The sequence below is a fragment of the Schistocerca piceifrons genome, chromosome 3 (assembly GCF_021461385.2).
Source record: "Schistocerca piceifrons isolate TAMUIC-IGC-003096 chromosome 3, iqSchPice1.1, whole genome shotgun sequence".
Taxonomy (NCBI): Eukaryota; Metazoa; Arthropoda; class Insecta; order Orthoptera; family Acrididae; genus Schistocerca; species Schistocerca piceifrons.
In genome coordinates, this window is record NC_060140.1 from 344,998,818 (window position 1) to 345,026,478 (window position 27,661).

Consider the following 27,661-nt stretch of genomic DNA (forward strand, 5'->3'; position numbering starts at 1 on the left):
AACAGAATGCACATTTGTCAAAGTTTGTTGCAATGATTGATTTATTAATGAAATTATTATGGTGAAAATGACTATTCTTGAATCATTTTGCACAACATATATTATTTAATGATATTTTGTCCAATGAAATTGAAAAAAAGTACATTGGCAGGATTTGGACACATACTGCCAGCAGGGTAGCTGTGAATCTTAGCCACTCTGCTGTGCTTGGTTGGTTGAAATGTGACTGATAGTATGGACATAGGAGGTACGGATGAAACTTCAACATATATTTCCTAAGAAACTATGGGTCCCTGCATGAAAAGTGGGTAGTTAAGTACTCAGAACAGATCCCTCTACAAAATACTGAAGACTTATTGAAATCCATGACTAACTGATATGATGGTCTCCATTTTTGTCACTTACAAAAGACGTATTACCTCTTGTTGTTGTTGTTGTTGTTGTTGTTGTGGTCTTCAGTCCTAAGACAGGTTTGATGCAGCTCTCCATGCTACTCTATCCTGCGCAAGCTTCTTCATCTCCCAGTACCTACTGCAGCCTACATCCTTCTGAATCTGCTTAGTGTATTCATCTCTTGGTCTCCCTCTTCGATTTTTACCCTCCACGCTGCCCTCTAATACTAAATTGGTGATCCCTAGAGGTCTCAGAACATGTCCTACCAACCAATCCCTTCTTCTAGTCAAGTTGTGCCACAAGCTCCTCTTCTCCGTAATTCTATTCAATACCTCCTCATTAGTTATGTGATCTACCAATCTAATCTTCAGCATTCTTCTGTAGTACCACATTTCGAAAGCTTCTATTCACTTCTTGTCTAAATTATTTATCATCCACGTTTCACTTCCATACATGGATACAGTCCATATAAATACTTTCAGAAACGGTTTCCTGACATTTAAATCTATACTCGATGTTAACAAATTTCTCTTCTTCAGAAACGCTTTCCTTGCCATTGCCAGTCTACATTTTATATCCTCTCTACTTCGACCATCATCAGTTATTTTGCTCCCCAAATAGCAAAACTCCTTTACTACTTTAAGTGTTTCATTTCCTAATCTAATTCCCTCAGCATCACCCGACTTAATTTGACTACATTCCATTATCCTCATTTTGCTTTTGTTGATTTTCATCTTATACCCTCCTTTCAAGACACTATCCATTCTGTTCAACTGCTCTTCCAAGTTCTTTGCTGTCTCTGATAGAATTACAATGTCATTGGCAAACCTCAAAGTTTTTATTTCTTCTCCATGGATTTTAATACCTACTCTGAACTTTTCTTTTGTTTCCTTTTTTGCTTGCTCAATATACAGATTGAATAACATTGGGGATAGGCTACAACCCAGTCTCACTCCCTTCCCAACCACTGCATCCCTTTCATGTCCCTCAACTCTTATAACTGCCATCTGGTTTCTGTACAAATTGTAAATAGCCTTTCGCTCCCTGTATTTTACCCCTGCCACCTTCAGAATCTGAAAGAGAGTATTCCAATCAACATTGTCAAAAGCTTTCTCTAAGTCTACAAATGCTAGAAATGTAGGTTTGCCTTTCCTTAATCTTTCTTCTAAGATAAGTCGTAGGGTCAGTATTGCCTCACGTGTTCCAACATTTCTACGGAATCCAAACTGGTCTTCCCCGAGGTCAGTGTCTATCAGTTTTTCCATTCGTCTGTAAAGAATTTACATTAGTATTTTGCAGCCGTGACTTATTAAACTGATAGTTTGGTAATTTTCACATCTGTCAACACCTGCTTTCTTTGGGATTTGAATTATTATATTTTTCTTGAAGTCTGAGGGTATTTCACCTGTCTCGTACATCTTGCTCACCAGATGGTAGAGTTTTGTCGGGACTGGCTCTCCCAAGGCTGTCAGTAGTTCTAATGGAATGTTGTCTACTCCAGGGGCCTTGTTTCGACTCAGGTCTTTGAGTGCTCTGTCAAACTCTTCACGCAGTATCATATCTCCCATTTCATCTTCATCTACATCCTCTTCCATTTCCATAATGTTGTCTTCAAGTACATTGCCCTTGTATAGACCCTCTATATACTCCTTCCACCTTTCTGTTTTCCCTTCTTTGCTTAGAACTCGGTTTCCATCAAAGCTCTTGATATTCATGCAAGTGGTTCTCCTTTCTCCAAAGGTCTCTTTAATTTTCCTGTAGGCAGTATCTATCTTACTCCTAGTGAGATAAGCCTCTACATCCTTACATTTGTCCTCTAGCCATCCCTGCTTAGCCATTTTGCACTTCCTGTCGATCTCATTTTTGAGACATTTGTATTCCTTTTTGCCTGCTTCATTTACTGCATTTTTATATTTTCCCCTTTCATCAATTAAATTCAATATTTCTTCTGTTACCTAAGGGTTTCTACTAGCCCTCATCTTTTTACCTATTTGATCCTCTGCAGCCTTCACTATTTCATCCTTCAAAGCTACCCATTCTTCTTCTACTGTATTTCTTTCCCCCATTCCTGTCAATTGTTGTCTTATGCTCTCCCTGAAACCCTGTACAACCTCTGGTTCTTTCAGTTCATCCAGGTCCCATATCCTCAAATTCCCACCTTTTTGCAGTTTCTTCAGTTTTATTCTACTGTTCATAACCAATAGATTGTGGTCAGAGTCCACATCTGCCCCTGGAAAAGTCTTACAATTTAAAACCTGGTTCCTAAATCTCTGTCTTACCATTATATAATCTATCTGATATCTTCTCTCTCTTCTCTCTTAGTTCAGAGAATCTCTTCAATCATTAACCCTAAATGGCACAGTGATAACCTTTCTTTCCTCTGCAAAGAACTTGGGAATAATTCTGGACTATTACTTAGATTGGACAGAAGACACAACTGCAGTCTGTAAGAAGGTGTCAACATCACTTCACTCACTACAGAAATACAAAAATGTATTTCCTTTCAAGCTTAAAACTAAGATAATAGAGATACTAATACTTCCCATACTTGACTATAGTGACACCACTATTGAAGAATTTTTGTACAAAGGTTCACACAGGCTGGAACTGGAGATGTAGCTTGTGTATGATACATTTGTGGTATACGATTTTTTGACCATATCACACCAGCCCATGAACATTTATCACGGTTATGTGCCAATAAGCATAGAGACTATCATACTCTATTTTTGCTCCATCATCTTCACAAACACTGCAAATCCTCTTATTTGTCTTCAACTCTTACTCTACTGTCTGAACAACACACAGTAATATTCATTCCCAACAAAGTAAAATTCCTCCTCTACCATCACATAACATTGCCATGTTCTCTAATTCATTTTCTGTATCAGGAACCTGACTTTGGAACAGTGTTCCTCAATATATCAAAGAAATTAAAATCCTTCCAAACTTCAAAAGACAGTCAATAGTCCACCTTCTATCATAATAGCCATATGTCCCACATTCTATGCAGCTCACTCTCATCAGTCCCTCCTTCCTAACTTTTCCCTACCTTTTGTCAGCGAGTTATCTTTTTATATTCTGTTCTTTTCTAACAGCCACTATTACTGTCATTTAATTTTCTCCTCTTCCTTTATGTAGCCCACCTATGAAAATACTAAACAGGGCTTCAGATGTGCTACAAAGTAATTCTAAATGCCCTTTACTATTACTGTTGTTGTTATTGTTATTGTTATTGTTATTGTTATTATCATTGTTGATGTTATTCTTGTTATCATCAATTATTATTATTACTATTATTTTTGGGAATCTGTTCCTAATATCTTTGATATGTGTTGTTCCTGATCATCTGTCTGAGGGTCCTTAAGTCCCTAATCTGATTGGGCTAAATAAGCAATAAATAAACATTCTTTGCTTACCTTGTCACATGCTGGTAACACTACTCATGTGGCATTCAATCTGATGGTGGGCAGTGGTCTCAGCATTTGGCTCATTGGTGTATTTTATAAGTGCACTGCAATGTGTATGATGTGGAAAAAGTGACTGGGGGTTTATTTCATTATAATGTGAGATCATGTGAAACATAATGAAAACAACATTCTTTAATTTTTCAGAAAGGATTTGCTTATTATCAAAATATAAAAATACTAATGAAACTAGACTCTTTGCAATTTTTTTTGAAAAAAAATTAACTTTATTTTTACATAACAATTATAAAACATTTTGGACATTTATTACATGTATGTATTACCGTTCCAATGTATTTCACAATTAATGGTAAATCACAACACTTATGATTTGTACATCAGTGACGTTCTAGAATTTTGTTTATTCAGTATTTATTTTGACAGTTTTCCATTTAACAGAATATACAGTATGTCAATTGCCGTAATACAAATGTGATGTTATAAACATACTGGAAATACTGAAGAGTTTATAAATCTTTCCTAATATCAGTGCATCCAGCAGCAGAATGAGATTATCATTGTTTGATTCTGAGATTAACTTTAATTCAGAATTTAATGTATGTATTTACATTTCTAAGTCAAGGTACTATGGTCTACATTATCAGCTAAATGTAAAAGGAGCATTAAAATGAGAATCAGACTTCTACAGAGACAAGTAATTATAGTAAAAAAATCTATTGATAGTAAGTTCTCTCAGGGATGGGAGCGACAATATCGCTGTGGCGAGATCTTGAAGATGACCTTCGCACCATTTCTAAAGAACTTCAGCAGGCACAGTCACAGGCGCACCTGCGCACACGTTTGTCACGCTTGTGGAACACCTGATCCACACTGCGCACAGATCGTGGATGCACATCTGCAAACAAACCAGTTACTTTTTCACAAATCATACAAAGTGTCATGATAGTGGAAAGTCTTTCACAGAAGCATGATACTCTATATGGCTGAAATGTGTATATATAATATGCTTACTCAACAGTTAGGCACATGTAATGGTTCTGAATGGCAAATAATTAACAAAAGAATGTCAAGCACGTCCTTGTTCCCCGCTACTTCAACAGCACACAAATAAAGGTTTGTTAACAATATTCTAGTTAATTAAGATATTGCAGATAAATTTTAGCACTATATAATATTTATTGTGAAATTTTCATGGATTAATGTGAACTGTTGGAGTTCATAAGGAGCTTATAGTTTTTGTGTTGTTTCTGCAGAAAAGTGGTTTGCCACAAACAAGTCCATATTAATACAGTCTTCATTAGGTTGAAAGACTGCTACCACATTTGTTTAATTCACATGGCCTGACAAAAAAAGTGAAGCATTCAGGAGACAAGGTCAGATGTCAATGTAGATTTGTACATGTGCACACCATCTCACAGTACATGAATGAGGCATTTCTCTGTGAGATGTAGAATGATCAGTGGAGTGCATTACAGTTATTCATGTTTAGTGTTGTTCCCAGGCCTGGTAGTGTATGTGAGGAGTGTAAACAGCATTAGATTTTGAATGATTACTGTGAAGGACAGAGAGATGCTGAGACAGAGTTATCAGCACTTGACAGAGTTCAAACAAGCATCATTGTGTGTCTCCTTTTGGCTGGCAGGTTGAATTTTTAAATATCCAAATTTGTGAGGCATTCTAATGTGAAGAGGCCCGATGTTCAACTGCATGGGAATGTGAGAGTATGCATTCTCATTGTCAAGGTTCCGGTCAACTATGTCTGATCCCCACAAGGGAATATCACTGTATTGTATACAACCCATTCACATCTGCATCTGTCACCTGAGAACAAGTAATGGACTTCCAGCAACTTACAGAGTCATTCATCACCATTTGTTGGATGCTACTAGCAACCAGAAAATTGAACAAATTACTGACCATTGCAGAGGCTGCCATTAACACCACAAAAAAATGGTTTTGTTTGGAATGGTGTCATGACCGAGGAGCAAGGACTGCTGATGAATGGTGTTGCATTGTGTTCGGTGATGAATCACAGTCCTGCACTATGCTGGATGACTATCATCAGTGAGTAAGGTAGGCACCTGGAGAAACGTCCCATTCATCCAATACTTACGAGAGGCTGAACAGTGTTACCCCAGCATCACAGTGTGGGGAATCATCAGCGTGACATAAGGTAAGGGTTGGTACTGATTGAGGGAACTTGATGGCACAACAGTGTCACAGATATCATGTGTCCTTACATGTTAGCACACATATGAAAGTATCATGAAGCCATTTTTCAACAGGACAATGCTCTTTGACAAATGGAATGTGTATATAAGAACTGTCTGCATGATCCTGAAGTAATCCTTTTCCATCAAGATCCCCAAATCTGTCCCCAATAGAATATTTGTGAGGACCATTTCCGATATCTACTTTGTCCCAGTGGCAGTATCTAGGATATCAAGATTGATTTCCCTCAGGAGAGGATACACTTGCTTCCTTACACCCTTCCCAACTGAATCAGTGCATGTATCCAGGCCAGAAGGTTTGCAATGTTATGCTGCCTCTTTTTTTGTATATTGATTTTGTGATCCCTGCAGTGTTTCCTCTTCTCCTTTTGAGTGCTTAACTTTTTTGTCGGTTAGTGTATGTACTGAAGAAGAAACAAGGAAATTGAAAGGAAATTTCACAATGAATTGGATATTTATATTAGTGTTTATGATTGATATGGTCTTCTAGCTTTAAGTTGGGAGGCCTTTATGAGCTGAAGGTCTATGGCAAAGCCATCACAATGAGAAGTGTCATAGAAAAAAAATAACAATTGCTGAACATCAAGCTACTTATGGAGCAATCACTAGGTGGTGTAAGTACACAAGGAGGCAATGGAAGAGTTGGGTAAAATTGTATCAGCAGTAGGAACTGTTTAGTGGAATACATACTTAGGCATCCAGAAGCAGAGAAGTTAGAAATAAAAGGAACACTATAAAGAAATACAGGTGGTACAGGCAAAGATGAGAATATGTGATACAGGTACTCAAAGATTAAGCATAATATGTTATCAAATCAGCTGACACACACACACACACACACACGCACACACACACACACACACACACACACACACACACACACACACACAATAAATATAAAAAAATGATCATAATTTTCATATAGTCTCTTGATGGTAGGGGAAATAATTTCATTCTAAAATATAAGGTAAAAGTATTAGAGAAACGAAAATGATTAAAGTGATGTTGTATATGAAACTGTCCAAATATTCACTCTGATTGAAACTGGCATTGTAGTACTTTGCCAAAACTTTAAGAGCTCACAAAATTTAGCTATGCACTTGCACAGAAATGCATTCACATTCTCAGCACTGAGTGAGTCCACCCCAACCAAAGAATGCTGTTTGTTGCCATCTGCTGGTCTGTGTACTTTGCCCAGCAACCACCTCAACTCTTTGTGCACTGATTCTCTTATTCACTACTCTAGCCAGAGAGTACAGATTCGTTGAATTATTAGTTGTACTGACATATGATCATTTTCAGACTCGCTCGCTGTAGTGTAGAAGCAGTTGAATTGCACCTCCCCTACCATGCAGAGGCCATGCACAGTGTAACATCACTTCTACCATTATCGCTTGCCCTACAATGCCATCTGTGTAGGTACAGGTTACATTGTTTTATGCTATCTCTGCATTCTGATAGTGCTTTCTGTAAGAGGTCAGGAGAAGCACAGAGTAAACAAATGTTATACTTACAATGTGGACGGGCAGGCCCCTGGTGAGGCTGTGGCTGTGGGGGCGGTGGAACGAGCCTCTGGTAGGGCATTTGCATTGCCTCTAGTGGCATGCCACCAGCCTCCTGTGCAGAGCGTGCTTCTGCCTCCTCAGCCATCTGCAACAACACAAAAGACTCACGTGTCAATAAAGTACACTTATACACTCAACAGTTTATGTTTCAGAATCAGTTTATAGACCCCTGAGATCAATGTACATGTTTCATGGGGCAAAACTAAACATCCTGTCATGCCGTATGGAGCATAACTGCAAATTTTAATAGTCTTGATCATAATACAATCCTATAGTAACTTGATAACCAGTTTTGGTTGACCACAAGCAATTTCAGTCCATACTTCCATGGTAACTGGAACTTGAGAAATCAGACAGTGTTAACCACCACAAAACTGTTACTACAAGTACAGGTAAATTGTCAGAATATCCATAGGCTGATCAAGGCATGTCTATTAGCACATAAAACCAGAAGGATACTCAGATGTGGTAAGTGCATTCCCTAGCAAAGTGCTGTTACTGTTGCCCCCACTGTTTGTGGATGGGCATCCCATCGCATCAAATGTACTATATTACATCACAGGCCCAGTTCTGAACAATAACCAATGTTAAACTCCTGCAAATGTGACAATGTCTGTTACTCATTCTTCATAGACTAACTTCCAGCACATTAATTCAAACCCAGGAACAGTTTCACACATTGCACAAAACCATCTGAAGCAAATGATAAAAAAACCAAGGACAGACTAAAGACCTATACATTTAATAACCATATGGGACACACAGACATGTAAGACAATCCATCCCTCAGTCTAAAGACGCCTTTAGTATATTTTCTCAACAGGCTGTCTGTAGTAGTCTGATTCCAGTATCAAGATAGTATGAGTCATTATGGAAGGTGGCTAGTTTTGTTGTAAATGTAGTAAATTCTAGGTCACAGTACACAGTACAACACCAAGTCCATAACTCTACCTGCCTTTTCGACAACTAAACATCACTATATTCCCAGGGCCACCATGGCACTCATGTAATTGTAAGCATATTTGATAAAAAATTAGTCAACTCAAGGAGACATTGATACACCACCTCTAGTCCTGATAATGACCTAAATCTGACCAGTATAGAGGTCTGCAGATTTACTCAGTATGCCATATCCAGCTGATGCCACTAATTGATGATTAGATCCTGTGGACCCACCAAACTGTATGGATTTAGGTTTCACCCAATGTTCCAAATAGTCCCAGACTTTCCTGTGAGATGAACATTGATTGATTTAGCAGGCCAAATGAGGGGTAACAGGGTGCCTCAGTGTTAATCAAACCAGGAAAATATTCATGCAGCCCTGTGAGCATGACTATTGCCATCTTTGAAGAAGAGAATACTCATACCATATTCATAATGGAGATGTAGAAAATTGGGCAACATCTGATCACTGAGAATGTTTAAATGAACATCCACGTTCATGCTAACTGTAACCTGAGTAATTGGGCCCAGCTCATAGTTGAATACCGTATTTACTCGAATCTAAGCCACATTTTTTTCCGGTTTTTGTAATCCAAAAAACCGCCTGCGGCTTAGAATCGAGTGCAAAGCAAGCGGAAGTTCTGAAAAATGTTGGTAGGTGCCGCCACAACTAACTTCTGCCGTCGAATATATGTAGCGCTACACAAGCATGCTTTGTGGGCACAAAGATAAATACTGGCGCCAAAACCTCTGAATCAGTAAATAAATTTAAAAAAAAAAGTAGAAGACGAGCTTTTTTTTTCTCCGCCCCGAGTTTCGACCACTGCATTGTCATACATTATCCGAGGAAGTAAACACAAATTCCGTATTGTTCATCTTCGAATGTAGCAGAATTTCAATATACTACGAAAATCCGACTTGCAAGACTGTTAGGGATGTTTGTCAATATGGCCAACTCTACGTTCCGAGTTCTTTCCTACCTGTGAGAAGAGATGGTTGCTAATAGGAACCTGATGAAATGTGAATCACATGCAGTATTATCTTCACCAAAAGAATAATATGAATATAAACATTTTGTCATGTATTCTTTCGTGTTTGCTGCTATCTCATTTAAATCCTGTCTGCCTAATAAACTACGAAACTAGAGTGAGACAACAGCAAATGCGGAAGAATATACGTATCGTGTAACGTTTATATTCGTATTATTCTTATGCCTCATAGTATAGTCAGAAATGAAGCACGGCAACTGACTAGATTTTAATTGTAAGATGACAAATTTCTGTGCAGAATTTGATGTACTAAAGAAGCGGCCGCAAAGATTTTCAAAAGGAAAAAAATTTCGCTATACTCTCGTTCAGAACATGTTCTATCATACGCAGTCTATTATTTGGTTCTTGTTGATCATTATCAAAGAAAGCAGCAGTGTAAGTAACAACAAATAACAGTCTCTTGCCATTGTTTCGCTAATGAGACGATTCCTCTTTTTTTTTTAAAGCGGCGGTAGCGCGCACAAAAGCAAGTCATGCCGAGAACCGCGACATGCCGTAAACACGCACTAGCAAAATGCGTCAAACAATGCATGACACAGTACAGTAATGCATTTTCAGCTTAGAGTGACGTAAACACCTATAACAAAGAAAACGGCACTTATCAGATCAAAGCAAAATAAGCAATCGATTCAAACCAGAAACGTGAAAAAGGAAGGGTACCCGTATAAATACGGATGGAGCGCCTGACGCATAGCAATGGCTACCTGGTAACGCTTAACTGCTAAGCTTACGACTCGAACCAAACTACTGTAGCTGTATCGTCATTCATTCGACCTAAATTGTGTCTCATATTACAATGGACCAATTTTGTTTCGATTTGGAGGTGCGGCCTAAAACTTTTCTCTCCCCTTGAATTTCGAGTCTCAAATTTCAGGTGCGGCTTAGATTCGGGAAATTTTTTTCGCTTTATTTCGAGTCTCATTTTTCAGGTGAGGCTTAGATTCGAGTGCGGCTTAGATTCGAGTAAATATGGTATTCCCAGAATATCATAGAAATACCTTCAGTGAGAACTACACCCTCCACAAATAGTGGTCTGAATGCCTGATTGGGAAATTAGTGCACTTGATGTCTTGAATCATTTGCAAAGAGGAATAATCTTAACTTTTCAGACTAGGCCACATTACTCCAGTTGGCCACATTCCAGTTCCTGTGTGTATCACTCAGCATATGTGTGTGCCACTGTGGGGAACAGTCCTTTGTGAATTATGCAACTCTAAAATTGCAAAGCATGCAGTTTCCTCACATGTTTACTTGGAACCCGGTTAAGATGGAGCTGTGTGCAGCGGCAGTATCAGTTCCTGTCATGTTTGAAATCTACTGTCACTGACAAGGTGTGACACTTGCCTGTGTTCCCTGCCAATCAGAATCTATTTACAGCCACTGTCCTTATACATAGCTCCCAGTGGCATGCCATTCCTTGCAGACACATTATAGTGTGCATTGATGTGCCAAGAAGTTGGGCATCTTCATTCATAGCACAGTCGTGAGCACGTCCTTACACAGTAGCTGCCCTCTCGCATTCTGTCACATTTCCATGTTGATCCATATTACTACACTGATTTCATACAACAAACTGGCTTGCAGTTACTGAACTGCCACGAATTATGTCAGTGACAAAGAGTCACGTGGCCATTTGGTAACAACTCTACATCATCTGCTGCTTTCTAAAGCTGTCAGTATATTCTTTTAACAGGATGACAAATTTTTCTGTGTAATGAGCTTACCACCCACAAGAGGAAAATTAGAGAAATTTGAGATTGTACAGATGAGTACACACAACTTCTCTTTCCAAATACATTCTTTGAAACAACTAGTGAAGGAAAAAGTGATTGTGGTTTAATTATGTGTGTCCTCTGTACAGTTGTTGGCAGAGTACAAATGAAGAGGTTCTCCGAGAAGTCATTCTGCCCTTTTGACTTTGTACAATTAGGGAACAAAATAGTTATTTTAGAAATGAAATAGTCATTTTATTGGCAAACCTGCTTTTATGCAGGTAAAAGAATGCTTGAATCTCAAGTAATGTGATGAGAAATTGAGGAGCACATTGAAAAAGATTTGAAATTGAAATGATGTAGAGGGATGTTGATCAATGAATTATATGATTATGACATGGAAAGGTGCACTCACAGCCTTATGATTTCCATTCAACACATTTAGCTTAAGAGTGGTACTTTCTGATGAATTTGTGATACATTGCAATTTACACACGATGACTGTGGGTTTCTGGTCTAAGAATACTCCACGTTATCTGCAAGAGTTGGAAATAAACCTGTCTCATATTATGATAGGGGTCAAGATGTAAACACAATACATATTCTCAGCATATTGTTGTGAGGGATAAATGATTTGAAACTTATTTTAACACTTTGGAAACGTGGTTAATACCTCTACTGGAAGACAAATAAATCATCAGTCATGTATGGTTACAACAAGATGGGACCCCATCTCACTTTGGTGTTCATGGGTGTGATGTTCTTGACGAACAGTTTGAAAGCCACTGGATTACGCATGATTCAGGAAACATCCCAGACACCAATGAAATTGGCACCATTTAGATGGGAGTTTACCAAGCTAGAAAACTTGGCGTGGGGAATAATGAACTCTCCCATGGCTCAATGTTGGTACAAGACTAATGAAGGAATGAGCAAAAGTATTGTGGAAGCATTTCAAAGCTTAAAATCTGAGATGCTCTGTACGATGACAGGTTGGACTGGAGGTGAAAGACACAATGTTGCATATATAGATGCACTGTGTACATACATTACCTCACTGAAAGTATCTGGACACCCCATGTAATGCGAAAATGACCACCTGTTGTGAGTAGAGAAGCAGTAATAGCAGAATTTGTCGGCCAGAAGAGCTCAGTGACTTCCAATATGGACTACCACTGGAGACACTTGAGTAACAGATACATCACAGACATTTCAGCACTTCCAAAGCTGCCCAAATGGACTGTTATTGTGAAGTGGAAGTGAAGAACAACCACAGCTAAAATAAGAGCAGGCAGATCTCATGTACTGGCTGACTCAGACCAAACATTCTGGAGGGTGGTCGTAAAAAATTGAATGAAATCAGTGGAAGAAACCACATGTGAGTCCCAAAGTGCCCAAAGCATGTGTAGGGAGTTACAAATAATGGGGTATAATGGACAAGCTGTTTCTCCTAAGCCACACATTTCTGTAGTTAGTCTAAGCTACTCTTGAGGTGGTGTACAGAGCGATGCCATAGGAGTGTGGTTGACTGGAAATGAGTGATTTGGCGTGATGAATCGTGCTATAAACCACGGCAATCAGAAGGAATGGTGTGAGTTTAACTAACGCCAGGGGAATGCTACTGTCATCGTGAGTAGTGCTAGGAGAGTCTGCGATTACTCCACAGACATTCAGATACCACACTGAAAGTGTCCAGGAAAGGTACATGCTTTAAGGAGTGACAGTATTAATGATTCTGAACAAAAAACTTCAAACGAACATATGTCCTGTTCTTAAAATTTTCTGAGGAAACTGTTGAAAATAATAGGGAGCAGGGCACATGGAGGTAACAGTAAATGAAACATTGTGATGTAATTTTTTTTAATTGTCTACATTTCCTCAGAAAAGATAGCCCACCGTCAACTGCAATGCAATCTGTAGTTCTTGAAGGCAGCTGCTCTGTTGCTCTGCTGCTCATTCGAACAGTCTTTCACCTGATCACAAATGTGTAAAACACGAGTGAGAAGTTCCTCTTTGTTGACCATTCTGCACTTGTAGACTTCACACTTTATCCAGCCACACAAAGAGTACTCTAATGGAGGAAGGTCAGGTGGCATCGGTGGCCAAGAAATGGCTTTGTAGTGGTTGATGCCTGTGATTTTCAAACAGCTGTATATCAGGTTTGGTTAAGAAGAGAGCATACAATCATTTGAAGTTTTTTGTACAGAATCATGAATACTATCTGGTGTCAACAGAAGGGGTCCACTTGATGGAAGTCTCGATGCCGCTGAAAAAGACCGGTAGGATTCAGGTTTAGCCGATCTATCCTGCGTTGACTATAGTTCCACAAACACGAACAAATAATGTCCTCTGAACTAGAACTGGAAGAAAACTAATCTTCTGTCTTGATGTACTATTCCAACAGCAGTCCCAAACTAACAGTATTCAAATCCCTAGGGAGGTAGTCCCTGTCCAAACATGATAATTCTTTCACTTTTCTGTTTCTACTGAAGACTAATCACTATCTGCTGGCCATTATTTCTATCTAAACTGAAGACTTGAAGATGCAATGAACGTTTTACAGGATCTCCGTAGCAAGTCTTACACTGATTTACAACTTTCAGTTGACAATGTTTACTCGTGCACAGTTACACAAGCAGGCGTCTCTCTTCCTTATGTCGCCGCCGCTCCAGGGGGTATGATTCTCAAGGGTAGCGTGATTGGTTTGTGTGCAGCGATGTTCCTGCTGTGGACGAATGTCCACGGTACTTCTAATATCAATTGTCACAAACTTTTCTCATGTGGTATCCCAGTACACCATAATATCACCAACACACTATCAACAATCAAAGTTTTCCTCCTGTCTCACACTGTATATATTATTGAGCTGGTCAGATGGAGACTTCTTGAACAAACTGTAGACGTGAATTGTTGGTAAAATCGTCAAGGAACTGTCACTTTCAAATGCAAAGCCAGGATCATACACTCCAGCAGATGGTGAATACGGAACGTACCTGCATCGGCACGTGGTGGGCCTCGAAGACCTGTCCCTCGGCGACCTGGACGGGGATCTGTTGTGCCTCGAACATGTGCATGGGGATCTGGTGCGCCTCGGCCAGCTGCAGCTGCGGCGGCATGCGGCGGGCCTGCTGCGCCTGCGCCTGCGCCTGCGCCTGCGCTTGGGCTTGGGCCTGCGCCCGCGCCTCCAGGTGGGCGCGCAGCTGCGCCTCAGAACCTGGCACGGGCCTCTGCGGTGGCTGCGGGGGTCTGCGGGCGGCAGCCGCGGCGGCTTCCGCAGCGGCCATCTGCACGGCGGCGCGCATCTCGGCCACCACCTGCGGCGGGATGCGGCCCGGGCCCTGGCGCAGCTGCACCTCCGGGATCTCGTGCACCTCCGTTATCTGGATCGGGATGCGCTGCATCTCCGCAGGACCCTGTTAGGCAAACGAAAAGTACGAGTGCTAAAGACGTCCTCTTTACATTCCTTGCTGAGGCGGCTTTTGTTACGGCTGTAATGCTCGGCAAATGCTGGCGCCTGTGTTGAGAGACGGCGTTCCGGCCAATGTGAAGTACACCGAGGTGACAAGACTCGTGGGATACTCCTAATATTTTGTCGTACCTGCTTTTGCCCACCATAGTGCAGCAACTCGACGTGTCATGGTCTCAACAAGTCATTGGAGGTCCCCTGCAGAAATATTGAGCCATGCTGCCTCCCGTCCATAATTGCAGAAGTGTCCGCCCCCGGTAGCTGAATGGTCAGCATGATGGATTGTCAATCCTCTGGGCCCAGGTTCGATTCCCAGCTGGGTCGTGGAATTTTCTCCGCCCAGGGACTGGTTGTTGTGCTGTTCTCATCATCATCCTATCATCCTCATCGACTGCAGGTCGCCAAAGTCGTGTCAAATTGAAAGACCGGCACCCCGCGAACGGTCTGCCTGACGGCAGGGCCCTGTCCGTACAATTAAATAAATAAAATTGCAGAAGTGTTTGTGTACGAACTGATCTCTAGATTTTTTCCCATATGTATTCGATGGGATTCATGTCGGGCACTGGTCAAAGTTCAAAAATGGTTCAAATGGCTCTGAGCACTATGGGACTTAACATCTATGATCATCAGTCCCCTAGAACTTAGAACTACTTAAACCTAACTAACATAAGGACATCACACAACACCCAGTCATCACGAGGCAGAGAAAATCCCTGACCCCGCCGGGAATCGAACCCGGGAACCCGGGCGCGGGAAGCGAGAACGCTACCGCACGATCACGAGCTGCAGACGCTGGCCAAAGTGGCCGAACGGTTCTAGGCGCTGCAGTCTGGAACCGCGAGACCGCTACGGTCGCAGGTTCGAATCCTGCCTCGGGCATGGATGTGTGCGATGTCCTTAGGTTAGTTAGGTATAACTAATTCTAAGTTCTAGGAGACTAATGACCTCAGAAGTTGAGTCCCATAGTGCTCAGAGCCATGTCGGGCGATCTGGGTAGCCAAATTGTTTGCTACAACTATCCAGAATGTTCTTCAGTCCAATCATCAAGAATTGTGGCCCGATGACATGGTGCATTGTCATCCATAAAAAATTCCTGTGTTGTTTGGGAACATGAAGTTAATGAATGGCTGCAAATGGTCTTCAAGTAGCCAAATATTACCAGTGAACCCAGTCCATTCCATGTAAACACAGCCCACACCACTGTGGAGCTGCAACCAGCTTGCATAGTGCCTTGTTGACAACACGGTTCGTGGCGTCTGCGCCACACTCGAATCCTAACATCAGCTCTTACCAACTTAAATCTGGACCCATCTTCTTATTTTCAGTCCTCTAGGGTTCAACTGATACGATCTAGAGCCGAGGAGAGTCGCTGCAGATGATGTGCTGTTAGCAAAGGCACTCTCGTCATTCGTCTGCTGCCACAGCCCATTAACGCCAAATTTCGCCACACTGTCGTAACGGATACTTTCGTCGTGCGTCCGGCATTGATTTCTGCTGTTATTTCACTCAGTGTTGCTTGTCTGTTAGTACTGACAGATCTACGCAGATGCCACAGATCTTCGTCGTTAAGTGAAGGCGTTATCCGTGGTGAAAGGTAGTGGCTGAAATTTGGTATTCTCGGGATGCTCTTGACACTGTGGATCTCCGAATATTGGACTCCCGACTAATTACGAAATGGAATAGCCCATGCGTGTAGCTCCAACTACCATTCCGCGATCAGTGATGTTAATTCTTGTCGTGCAGGCATTATCACTTCGGACCCCTTTTCATATGAGTCACCTGAGTACAAATGACAGCTTCAATAATGGACATCCTTTAATACGTTGTATATGCGATACTATCGGCATCTTCATAAATGCATATTGCTACCCTTTGACTTTTGTCACATCGGTGTACGTACCAACCGATTTTTTGAAAACTATTATGTGAAGAAATTTAATTATTGCGATCTTACAGTCGGATATCTTCACTTTATAAAGAACTGAATTTCTTTTCATTATCCGTCCTACATACTGCGCTGCATCAAATTGAATAAAACGTTGCGTGAAATATTAAAGATTTTGCAGAGTTAATAACACATTGCATAAACTGTGCATATGGTTGATTTTAGTTCATAGATTGCAGTGAATAAAATGTAAACAAAATGTCGAAATTTTGTTTAAAATTGGGTGCAGAACGATATCTCATTTCATTGTCTAGTTACCGGGTTTTATATACGAAGGACGGTCATGTGTGACGCGCCCTTTCGTATCTTTGCGCATCGCGAATCATGTGGTCATGCAACTATCACGTGTCATAAACGATTCAAGATATTCGTCCTGTCAAGGCCTATGTTTGATTCTAGTAGAATTCTTTTAGCACAGAATGCCCTTTTTGTCTATGCTAGTCTGCTTCTTGTTCTTCTTTTTTTTCCAAGGTGTCCCAACTGAAATCTTCCCATATCGCCCGGTCTTTTCCAAGTCCCCTCCAGGAGATCCGAATGGAGGATTATTCCAGAATCTTTTGCCAATGGAGGGATCATCATGACACTTTCTCAATTACTGACCACATGTCCTGTGAGTACACGTTCTGTGTCTTTAATACAGTGGTTTCCATTGCATTCCGCATCCTCATGTCGTTGATCACTGCTGATTCTTCCGCCTCCAGGGGCAGTTTCGCACCCCAATCTCTGTCCGCTCCTCCGCCCTCTTTGACAATGAGGTTGGCAAAAATGAGGGTGACTTCTTATGCCGGAAGTCTTCGGGTGCCAGTGCTGATTATTCATCAAAATTTAAGCACTGGCAGGTTTCGTATCCGGAACCGAGGACGTTTTGATTACTAATCAAAGACGCTACCCCTACACCACAGGTTGGTAATACAAAAGTAAAATACAGTATATAGTAAAGAAGAGAAGTGATAGAGCGTTGTTGTTCTTGTTGTTGTGGTCTTCAGTCCTGAGACTGGTTTGATGCAGCTCTCCATGCTACTCTATCCTGTGCAAGCTTCTTCATCTCCCAGTACCTACTGCATCCTACATCCTTCTGAATCTGCTTAGTGTATTCATCTCTTGGTCTCCATCTTCGATTTTTACCCTCCACGCTGCCCTCCAATACTAAATTGGTGATCCCTTGATGCCTCAGAACATGTCCTACCAACCGATCCATTCTTCTAGTCAAGTTTGCCACAAACTTCTCTTCTCCCCAATCCTATTCAGTACTTCCTCATTAGTTATGTGATCTACCCATCTAATCTTCAGCATTCTACTGTAGCACCACATTTCGAAAGCTTCTATTCTCTTCTTGTCCAAACTATTTATCCTCCATGTTTCACTCCCATACATGGCTACACTCCATACAAATACTTTCAGAAACGACTTCCTGACACTTAAATCTATACTTAATGTTAACAAATTTCTCTTCTTCAGAAACGCTTTCCTTGCCATTGCCAGTCTACATTTTATATCCTCTCTACTTCGACCATCATCAGTTATTTTGCTCCCCAAATAGCAAAACTCCTTTACTACTTTAAGTGTTTCATTTCCTAATCTAATTCCCTCAGCATCACCCGACTTAATTTGACTACATTCCATTATCCTCATTTTGCTTTTGTTGATTTTCATCTTATACCCTCCTTTCAAGACACTATCCATTCCGTTCAACTGCTCTTCCAAGTCCTTTCTGTCTCTGATAGAATTACAATGTCATCGGCGAACCTCAAAGTTTTTATTTCTTCTCCATGGATTTTAATACCTACTCTGAACTTTTCTTTTGTTTCCTTTTTTGCTTGCTCAATATACAGATTGAATAACATCGGGGATAGGCTACAACCCTGTCTCACTCCCTTCCCAACCAGTGCTTCCCTTTCATACCCCTCGACTCTTATAACTGCCATCTGGTTTCTGTACAAATTGTAAGTAGCTTTTTGCTCCCTGTATTTTACTCCTGCCACCTTCAGAATTTGAAAGAGAGTATTCCAATCAACATTGTCAAAAGCTTTCTCTAAGTCTACAAATGCTAGAAACGTAGGTTTGCCCTTCCTTAATCTAGGGTCAGTATTGCCTCACGTGTTCCAACATTTCTACGGAATTCAAACTGATCTTCCCCGAGGTCGGCTTCTACTAGTTTTTCCATTCGCCTGTAAAGAATTCGCGTTAGTATTTTGCAGCTGTGACTTATTAAACTGATAGTTCGGTAATTTTCACATCTGTCAACACCTGCTTTCTTTGGGATTGGAATTATTATATTCTTCTTGAAGTCTGAGGGTATTTCGCCTGTTTCATACATCTTGCTCACCAGATGGTAGAGTTTTGTCAGGACTGGCTCTCCCAAGGCCGTCAGTAGTTCCAATGGAATGTTGTCTACTCCGTGGGCCTTGTTTCGACTCAGGTCTTTCAGTGCTCTGTCAAACTCTTCACGCAGTATCGTATCTCCTATTTCATCTTCATCTACATCCTCTTCCATTTCCATAATATTGTCCTCAAGTACATCGTCCTTGTATAGACCCTCTTTATACTCCTTCCACCTTTCTGCTTTCCCTTCTTTGCTTAGAAATGGGTTTCCATCTGAGCTCTTGATATTCATACAAGTGGTTCTCTTTTCTCCAAAGCTCTCTTTAATTTTCCTGTAGGCAGTATCTATCTTACCCCTAGTGAGATAAGCCTCTACATCCTTACATTTGTCCTCTAGCCATCCCTGCTTAGCCATTTTGCACTTCCTGTTGATCTCATTTTTTAGACGTTTGTATTCCTTTTTGCCTGCTTCATTTACTGCATTTTTGTATTTTCTCCTTTCATCAATTAAATGAAATATTTCTTCTGTTAACCAAGGATTTCTACTAGCCCTCGTCGTTTTACCTACTTGATCCTCTGCTGCCTTCACTATTTCATCCCTCAAAGGTACCCATTCTTCTTCTACTGTACTCCTTTCCCCCATTCCTGTCAATTGTTCCCTTTCCGTAGAAATGTGGGAACACGTGAGGCAATACTGACCCTACGACTTATCTTAGAAGAAAGATTGAGAAAAGGCAAACCTACGTTTCTAGCATTTGTAGACTTAGAGAAAGCTTTTGACAATGTTGACTGGAATACTCTCTTTAAAATTCTGAAGGTGGCAGGGGTAAAATACAGGGAGCGAAAGGCTATTTACAATTTGTACAGAAACCAGATGGCAGTTATAAGAGTCGAGGGGTATGAAAGGGAAGCACTGGTTGGGAAGGGAGTGAGACAGGGTTGTAGCCTATCCCCGATGTTATTCAATCTGTATATTGAGCAAGCAAAAAAGGAAACAAAAGAAAAGTTCAGAGTAGGTATTAAAATCCATGGAGAAGAAATAAAAACTTTGAGGTTTGCCAATGACATTGTAATTCTATCAGAGACAGCAAAGGACTTGGAAGAGGAGTTGAACGGAATGGATAGTGTCTTGAAAGGAGGATATAAGATGAACATCAACAAAAGCAAAAAACGAGGATAATGGAATGTAGTCGATTTAAGTCGGCTGATGCTGAGGGAATTAGATTAGGAAATGAGACACTTAAAGTAGTAAAGGAGTTTTGCTATTTGGGGAGCAAAATAACTGATGATGGTCGAAGTAGGGAGGATATAAAATGTAGACTGGCAATGGTAAGGAAAGCGTTTCTGAAGAAGAAAAATTTGTTAACATCGAGTATAGATTTAAGTGTCAGGAAGTCGTTTCTGAAAGTATTTGTATGGAGTGTAGCCATGTATGGAAGCGAAACATGGAGGATAAATAGTTTGGACAAGAAGAGAATAGAAGCTTTCGAAAAGTGGTGCTACAGGAGAATGCTGAAGATTAGATGGGTAGATCACATAACTAATGAGAGGTATTGAATAGAATTGCGGAGAAGAGGAGCTTGTGGCACAACTTGACTAGAAGAAGGGATCGGTTGGTAGGACATGTTCTGAGACATCGAGGGATCACCAATTTAGTATTGGAGGACAGCGTGGAGGGTAAAAATCGTAGAGGGAGACCAAGAGATGAATACACTAAGTAGATTCAGAAGGATGTAGGCTGCTGTAGGTACTGGGAGATGAAGAAGCTTGCACAGGATAGAGTAGCATGGAGAGCTGCATCAAACCAGTCTCAGGACTGAAGATCACAACAACAACAACAACAACATGGATTAGAACTGTGGGTTTTAAATATTGACATCAAAAGAAGACTTATAACTGTGGAAATGGATTATTTACGAAGGAGTGCCATCAAGAAACGAGAAAAAATCTTATGGTGCAGTAAGAACTAGAATGGGGACAAATGAGACAGTGATAATAGGTACGAAAGAGAATCATTAAAATTATGTGGACGTTTCTTGAGAATGCCAGACAGTCGACAACCAAAGAAAATTTTTGAATGGAATCGACCTAGCAGACGGAAACGCAGTAGACCACAAAATTCTTGGAAAGTTCATGTCAACAAAATAACGGAACATCATAGAGGATGCCGTCGCCAGCCGCTGTGACCGAGCGATTCTAGGCGCTTCAGTCCGGAACTGCGCTGCTGCTACGGTCGCAGGTTCGAATCCTGCTTCGGGCATGGATATGTGTGATGTCCTTAGATTAGTTAGTTTTAAGTAGTTCTAAGTTCTAGGGGACTGATGACCTCAGATGTTAAGTCCCATAGTGCTCAGAGCCATTTGAACCATTTTGATAAAATTGAAAAGTGGGGAAGAAAGAACTGGCGCACTGATGTTTCTGTACAAACTTAATTATGTATACATATAGTTCACCCGTTCTGGGAATTGAGGATTTCGACGTGTTTTGCCTGTTATCGACATCGATACTGGCAGGTTGTCGCTCCCGAGGATTCCAGGACTTTCGAGAATTTTTTAATTTCAAGCCAGATAACAAATGACAAAGCAGTTTTCCGTATGATATAATTACAAATTAACAATTTTCTCTTTTATCCCATTTTCCTGTACCGTGAAGCCTTTCTTCTTGTCAAAGTTAATGATTCTACTTCTAGGAGAAGTACCCAAGTACACTATAGGTATTAATGAGTGAGTTTGTGGATATCAAAATTGTGCCAGCACCAAAGGACTATAGTCGTTAGTATGTGACATAAATTTCAAGTTGATGCATCTACCCATTCCTGAGCAAAAAGGGAATAGTCTGACAGACAGACTACAAAGCGATCCTGTACGGGTTCCATTTTTACCGATTGAGGTACAGAATCCGAAAAAATCAACAAATGTATGTTCTCATGACATCGAATTTTATAACTCTTTTAAGTAAAGTATCATAATATTGTTTAGGGTGAAACTTGTTCAAATACAGTCTTCACAAAATACCATAATTTCGAAAAAGCTTACATGTTCGACACTAACTGAGCTTTCCCTAACTACACTCCTGGAAATGGAAAAAAGAACACATTGACACCGGTGTGTCAGACCCACCATACTTGCTCCGGACACTGCGAGAGGGCTGTACAAGCAATGATCACACGCACGGCACAGCGGACACACCAGGAACCGCGGTGTTGGCCGTCGAATGGCGCTAGCTGCGCAGCATTTGTGCACCGCCGCCGTCAGTGTCAGCCAGTTTGCCGTGGCATACGGAGCTCCATCGCAGTCTTTAACACTGGTAGCATGCCGCGACAGCGTGGACGTGAACCGTATGTGCAGTTGACGGACTTTGAGCGAGGGCGTATAGTGGGCATGCGGGAGGCCGGGTGGACGTACCGCCGAATTGCTCAACACGTGGGGCGTGAGGTCTCCACAGTACATCGATGTTGTCGCCAGTGGTCGGCGGAAGGTGCACGTGCCCGTCGACCTGGGACCGGACCGCAGCGACGCACGGATGCACGCCAAGACCGTAGGATCCTACGCAGTGCCGTAGGGGACCGCACCGCCACTTCCCAGCAAATTAGGGACACTGTTGCTCCCGGGGTATCGGCAGAGGACCATTCGCAACCGTCTCCATGAAGCTGGGCTACGGTCCCGCACACCGTTAGGCCGTCTTCCGCTCACGCCCCAACATCGTGCAGCCCGCCTCCAGTGGTGTCGCGACAGGCGTGAATGGAGGGACGAATGGAGACGTGTCGTCTTCAGCGATGAGAGTCGCTTCTGCCTTGGTGCCAATGATGGTCGTATGCGTGTTTGGCGCCGTGCAGGTGAGCGCCACAATCAGGACTGCATACGACCGAGGCACACAGGGCCAACACCCGGCATCATGGTGTTGGGAGCGATCTCCTACACTGGCCGTACACCACTGGTGATCGTCGAGGGGACACTGAATAGTGCACGGTACATCCAAACCGTCATCGAACCCATCGTTCTACCATTCCTAGACCGGCAAGGGAACTTGCTGATCCTACAGGACAATGCACGTCCCCGTGTATCCCGTGCCACCCAACGTGCTCTAGAAGGTGTAAGTCAACTACCCTGGCCAGTAAGATCTCCGGATCTGTCCCCCATTGAGCATGTTTGGGACTGGATGAAGCGTCGTCTCACGCGGTCTGCACGTCCAGCACGAACGCTGGTCCAACTGAGGCGCCAGGTGGAAATGGCATGGCAAGCCGTTCCACAGGACTACATCCAGCATCTCTACGATCGTCTCCATGGGAGAATAGCAGCCTGCATTGCTGCGAAAGGTGGATATACACTGTACTAGTGCCGACATTGTGCATGCTCTGTTGCCTGTGTCTATGTGCCTGTGGTTCTGTCAGTGTGATCATGTGATGTATCTGACCCCAGGAATGTGTCAATAAAGTTTCCCCTTCCTGGGACAATGAATTCACGGTGTTCTTATTTCAATTTCCAGGAGTGTATTAGGAATGTACGCTTGGAGACATGTGGTACTCGGTATTTGCGCCCAGGCAGAGTGAGCAGTGAGCATTGTTTAGGGTGAAGCACGTTCAAATACAATCATCACAAAATATCTTAATTTCGAAAAAGCTTAGATGTCCGACACTAACTGAGCTTCCCCTAACTGTTAGGAATGTACACCTGGAGGCGAGTGGTACTCGGTATTTGCACCCAGGCAGAGTGAGCAGTGAGCCTTGTTTAGGGTGAAGCATATTCAAATACAATCTTTGCAAGATATCATAATTTCGAAGAGCTTACATGTCCGACACTAAGCAAGCTTCCCCTAACTGTTAGGAACGTGTACTTGGAGGCAGGTGGTACTCGGTATTTGCGCCCAAGCAGAGTGAGCAGTGAGCATGCGGCAGATGGAGAGGAGGGAATGTTGAGGTACCTGCTGCAGCTCGGCGACCTGTATGGGGACGCGCAGCGCCTCCAGGATGTGGAGCGGCACCGCCTGCTCCTCCGGCTGCGGCTGCGGCTGCGGCTGCGGCCTGGGGCGGTGTTGTGGCTGCGGCTGCGGCTGCATGTGCGCGCCGTGGAACTGCAGAGGCAGCTGCACGGGGCCCGGCAGCGGCACCACCACGGGGCCCATCACCTCCATGGCCGGCATGTGTCTGCCAGCAGCGGGCACACTCAGTCAAGGTCACGGGCTCCACACTCCCACACTTACAAATCACAATTCTTAATATTGAACTTCTTATGTTCAGGGCATCTCTCTCTCTCTCTCTCTCTCTCTCTCTCTCTCACACACACACACACACACACACACACACATTTATATACACTGATGGGAAAAAACATCCAAACACCAAGAAGGCGTTGTGCAACATAAACGAAAGTTGGTATGCGTGCTTCTACATCTGAAAGATGATGCCTATTCAGATTTCGCACTACTCGCATAAGAGTGGTATTAGTAGTGCTTCTATGAGGATGGAAATCCAGTTTGCTTTGAATACACGCTGTAAGGGTCGGTAGTGTTAGTTACGTTTGAGAGAGTTGATGTTAGTCAAGAATATCTTGAACACGACAAAGAGGCTGCCATTATCAGCACGTCACTGAGTTTGAACGAGATAATGTAATAGGGCTACTAGAAGCTGGATGTTTGAGAAAGACTTGACAGTAATATAGCCATTGTACATGATTGCTGGATGAGGGGACGAGAAGGTACTGTTGCAAGAAGATCTGGCTCTGGATCGTCACGTGGCACTACTGAGACAGAAGACCACACTGTGCGCGATGTATGGCTCTAGCGCATCCTACTGCATCTGCAGTGGTAATCTCAGCAGCTATTGGCAGCACAGTGACACAGCGAACTGTCACAAATCGTTTACTTCAAGGTCAGTTCCGAGCCAGTTGCCCTGTAGCACATAATCCACTGACCCTGAAGCACCCCAAAGGCAACTTCAGTGGTGTTAAGCGAGAGGTTTTCGAAGGCGCCCTCAGTGCCAGTGATGTGTGTGTGTGTGTGTGTGTGTGTGTGTGTGTGTGTGTGTGTGTGGCTGCATCTGGATAGCGCTCAACATCGCAGCCATCAGCGCCTGTACGCTGACTGTGTCAGGCAAATGGGACTATAGCACACAAAATGAGGATAGCCTAATATACGACGTAAGACCACACACGCTCCCTTTTACTCTTTTTTATATGAACACACGCGACTCCTCTGAACGGTACAATGGAGGAAGCAACTCAAGGTAGACCATTATAACCAATGAGCGAAGTGATGGCGCCGGCCGGAGTGCCCGAGTGGTTCTAGGCGCTACAGTCTGGAACCGCGCGACCTCTACGGTCGCAGGTTCGAATCCTGCCTCGGGCATGGATGTGTCTGATGTCCTTAGGTTAGTTAGGTTTAAGTAGTTCTAAGTTCTAGGGGACTGATGACCTCAAAAGTTGAGTCCCATAGTGCTCAGAGCCATTTGAACCATTTGAAGTGATGGCTGTGAGTTGTTTAGAAGGTGAAGGCCAGATGAGGGCCTGCAACCAACCTTCTACGTGCTAAGCACACAGGACCTACATCTGGAGTTATGGCCTGTGGTGAGATTTCGTATGACAGCAGGAGCTCTCTCGTGGTTATCCCACGCACTCTGACTACAAATTTATACGTCAGCCTGGTGATTCGACCTGTTGTACTGCCATTCATCAACAGCATTCCACGGGGGTTTTTCCAACACGATTACGTTCGCCCATATACCGCCGTTGTAGCCCATCATGCTCTACAGAGAGTCGACATGTTGCTTTGGCCAGCTCAAGCACCAGATCTGTCTCACGAAATCTCCAGTGTCATCGATAACCAGCACTAACCATCCTTCCATTCACAAACCAAGTGCAATAGGCATGGAAGTCCACCCCACAAATTGACATCCGGCAGTTGTACAAAACAATGCACACACGTTTGCATGCTTGCGTTCAACATTCTGGCGGTCATACTGGTTATTAACGTACCAGCATATCACATCTGCCATGGATTATCCTGTGCTTACATTGATCTGTGCCCTTGCAATATCAATTACTTAAATATCTTACCTAGGCAACTGTGTTCCCAAAATTTCATTATTCTGCATTAATTATTTTTTGATGTTGTGATTTTTCCCATCAGTATTTACATACAGAGTGTAATGAGTATAAGTGCAGATATTTTTATGTGTGGTACCTTAATACATACACACATCACTGTGTTGATGTTGATTGTTTTTCTCTACATTAAGATTTTTCTGCTTGGTCGTAACTGCACCACTAAGTGGTCTATGCCTGTCAGTACAGACTAACCGTTTCACGTCCACGCGTTCAGACTTTAACACCTGACCTGTTGCCCAGGGTGAAAATAAGCATTAATGGCTATTTCTTGCCTCATGTACTCAGAGGTACTACACACCCTAAAAACATACAACTTGTAATAGCTATAATTATTAGTCTCAAAATGACGTAAATACTGATGTAATGCTGTTCAGCACACCATCCTCAGTTGCCAACAGAATTAGCTGCAGTTATACCCATTACACCCTGAATAAAGTGTGAATTAGTTGCCTGTAGCTACAGGTTTTATGCAACCCGCTACATTTTCAAATACCATGAGCAAAATTGTCATATTCCCTCGCGCGCTACATGCAAAGTATTAGTGCTACAGAAGTAATGAACAGGAGCTTCTTGTAGGAAATTTAATGTAGCTAAATTTTGTACTGAGATACGTTATTGCTAGATGCTGTAGTTTTCAAATTTTTTAGAAAAACGTACAAAAACGACCTTCAAACGCTTTTTCCTTGAATAACTGTGGAACCCTGGCCTCCATTGAAAATGTATCCCAGTACAAAATTTAACTTCATTAAATTTCCTACAAAAAGGTCCTGTTCATTTTTCCTGTAGGAATAATAGTTCGCAAGTAGCGAGCGAGATAATATGAAAAACTCGTGCGCTGTTTTTGAAGGCGTTGCATGTTGCGTAAGACCCACAGGTAGTGACAGCTGAAACACTGTATGTGGTGTCCCGTTTATACTTACCACCGCACTTTGGAAATACATGTAGTATACTACTGCAGTACTTTTAAACGAAATGTCGTGTGCAATTAAGCCAGTCTTTGACTAAAAACTCCATCGTCCTTATTCCTTTAATTGTGGTTGGAGGTAAGCGTAATGCTCCCCAGGCAGTACTATGCATACACATGTAGAAAATAAGAAAATATTGTTGCAAATACTGATTTGCGAGCTTAAACTGTCTATTGGCGAGTAGCATTTCTACCTTCTATTCATTGGTGAACATCATACTCGCACAAATCTACAGTTGGAGATAGTTTACTGAACGGCAGGCAAGCATTTTTTTGGCCTTTACATTTGTTTGCTCGCGACTCCAGCAAGTACACGAGTTAGGTTACTCGAGGTGGCTGCACTGATTGTGTTACGTTTTTACAGTAATACCGTTATGTTTAGTTGTATGACAGTAAGAATCATTCTTGAACAGGTCTTCAAGAGAGGAAGAGGATTACGAAATATAAAATATAATGCTATTTAAGAAAGACGTACTGCTGTTCATATCATCGTCACAAAGTGCCAAGAAAGGCAGTCGTGATGGTTAATATACCCCTGGTAGCG

The 27,661-nt window shown here is 42.2% G+C and overlaps 1 protein-coding gene across 1 annotated transcript in view; it reads right to left on the reverse strand.

Annotated features, from left to right (window-relative positions):
• Window positions 1-4,074: 4,074 nt before the first annotated feature.
• LOC124789673 (transcription factor SPT20 homolog) overlaps window positions 4,075-27,661 on the reverse strand; it is a 127,135-nt gene continuing 103,548 nt past the window's right edge. The window contains exons 5-8 of the mRNA XM_047257108.1: window positions 23,974-24,196; window positions 14,314-14,733; window positions 7,567-7,702; window positions 4,075-4,716 (exon numbers count right to left, since the gene is read on the reverse strand). Of these exons, the coding sequence (XP_047113064.1) occupies window positions 4,625-4,716; window positions 7,567-7,702; window positions 14,314-14,733; window positions 23,974-24,196 (871 nt within the window). The 3' untranslated portion in view covers window positions 4,075-4,624. The remainder of the gene's footprint in view (window positions 4,717-7,566; window positions 7,703-14,313; window positions 14,734-23,973; window positions 24,197-27,661) is intronic.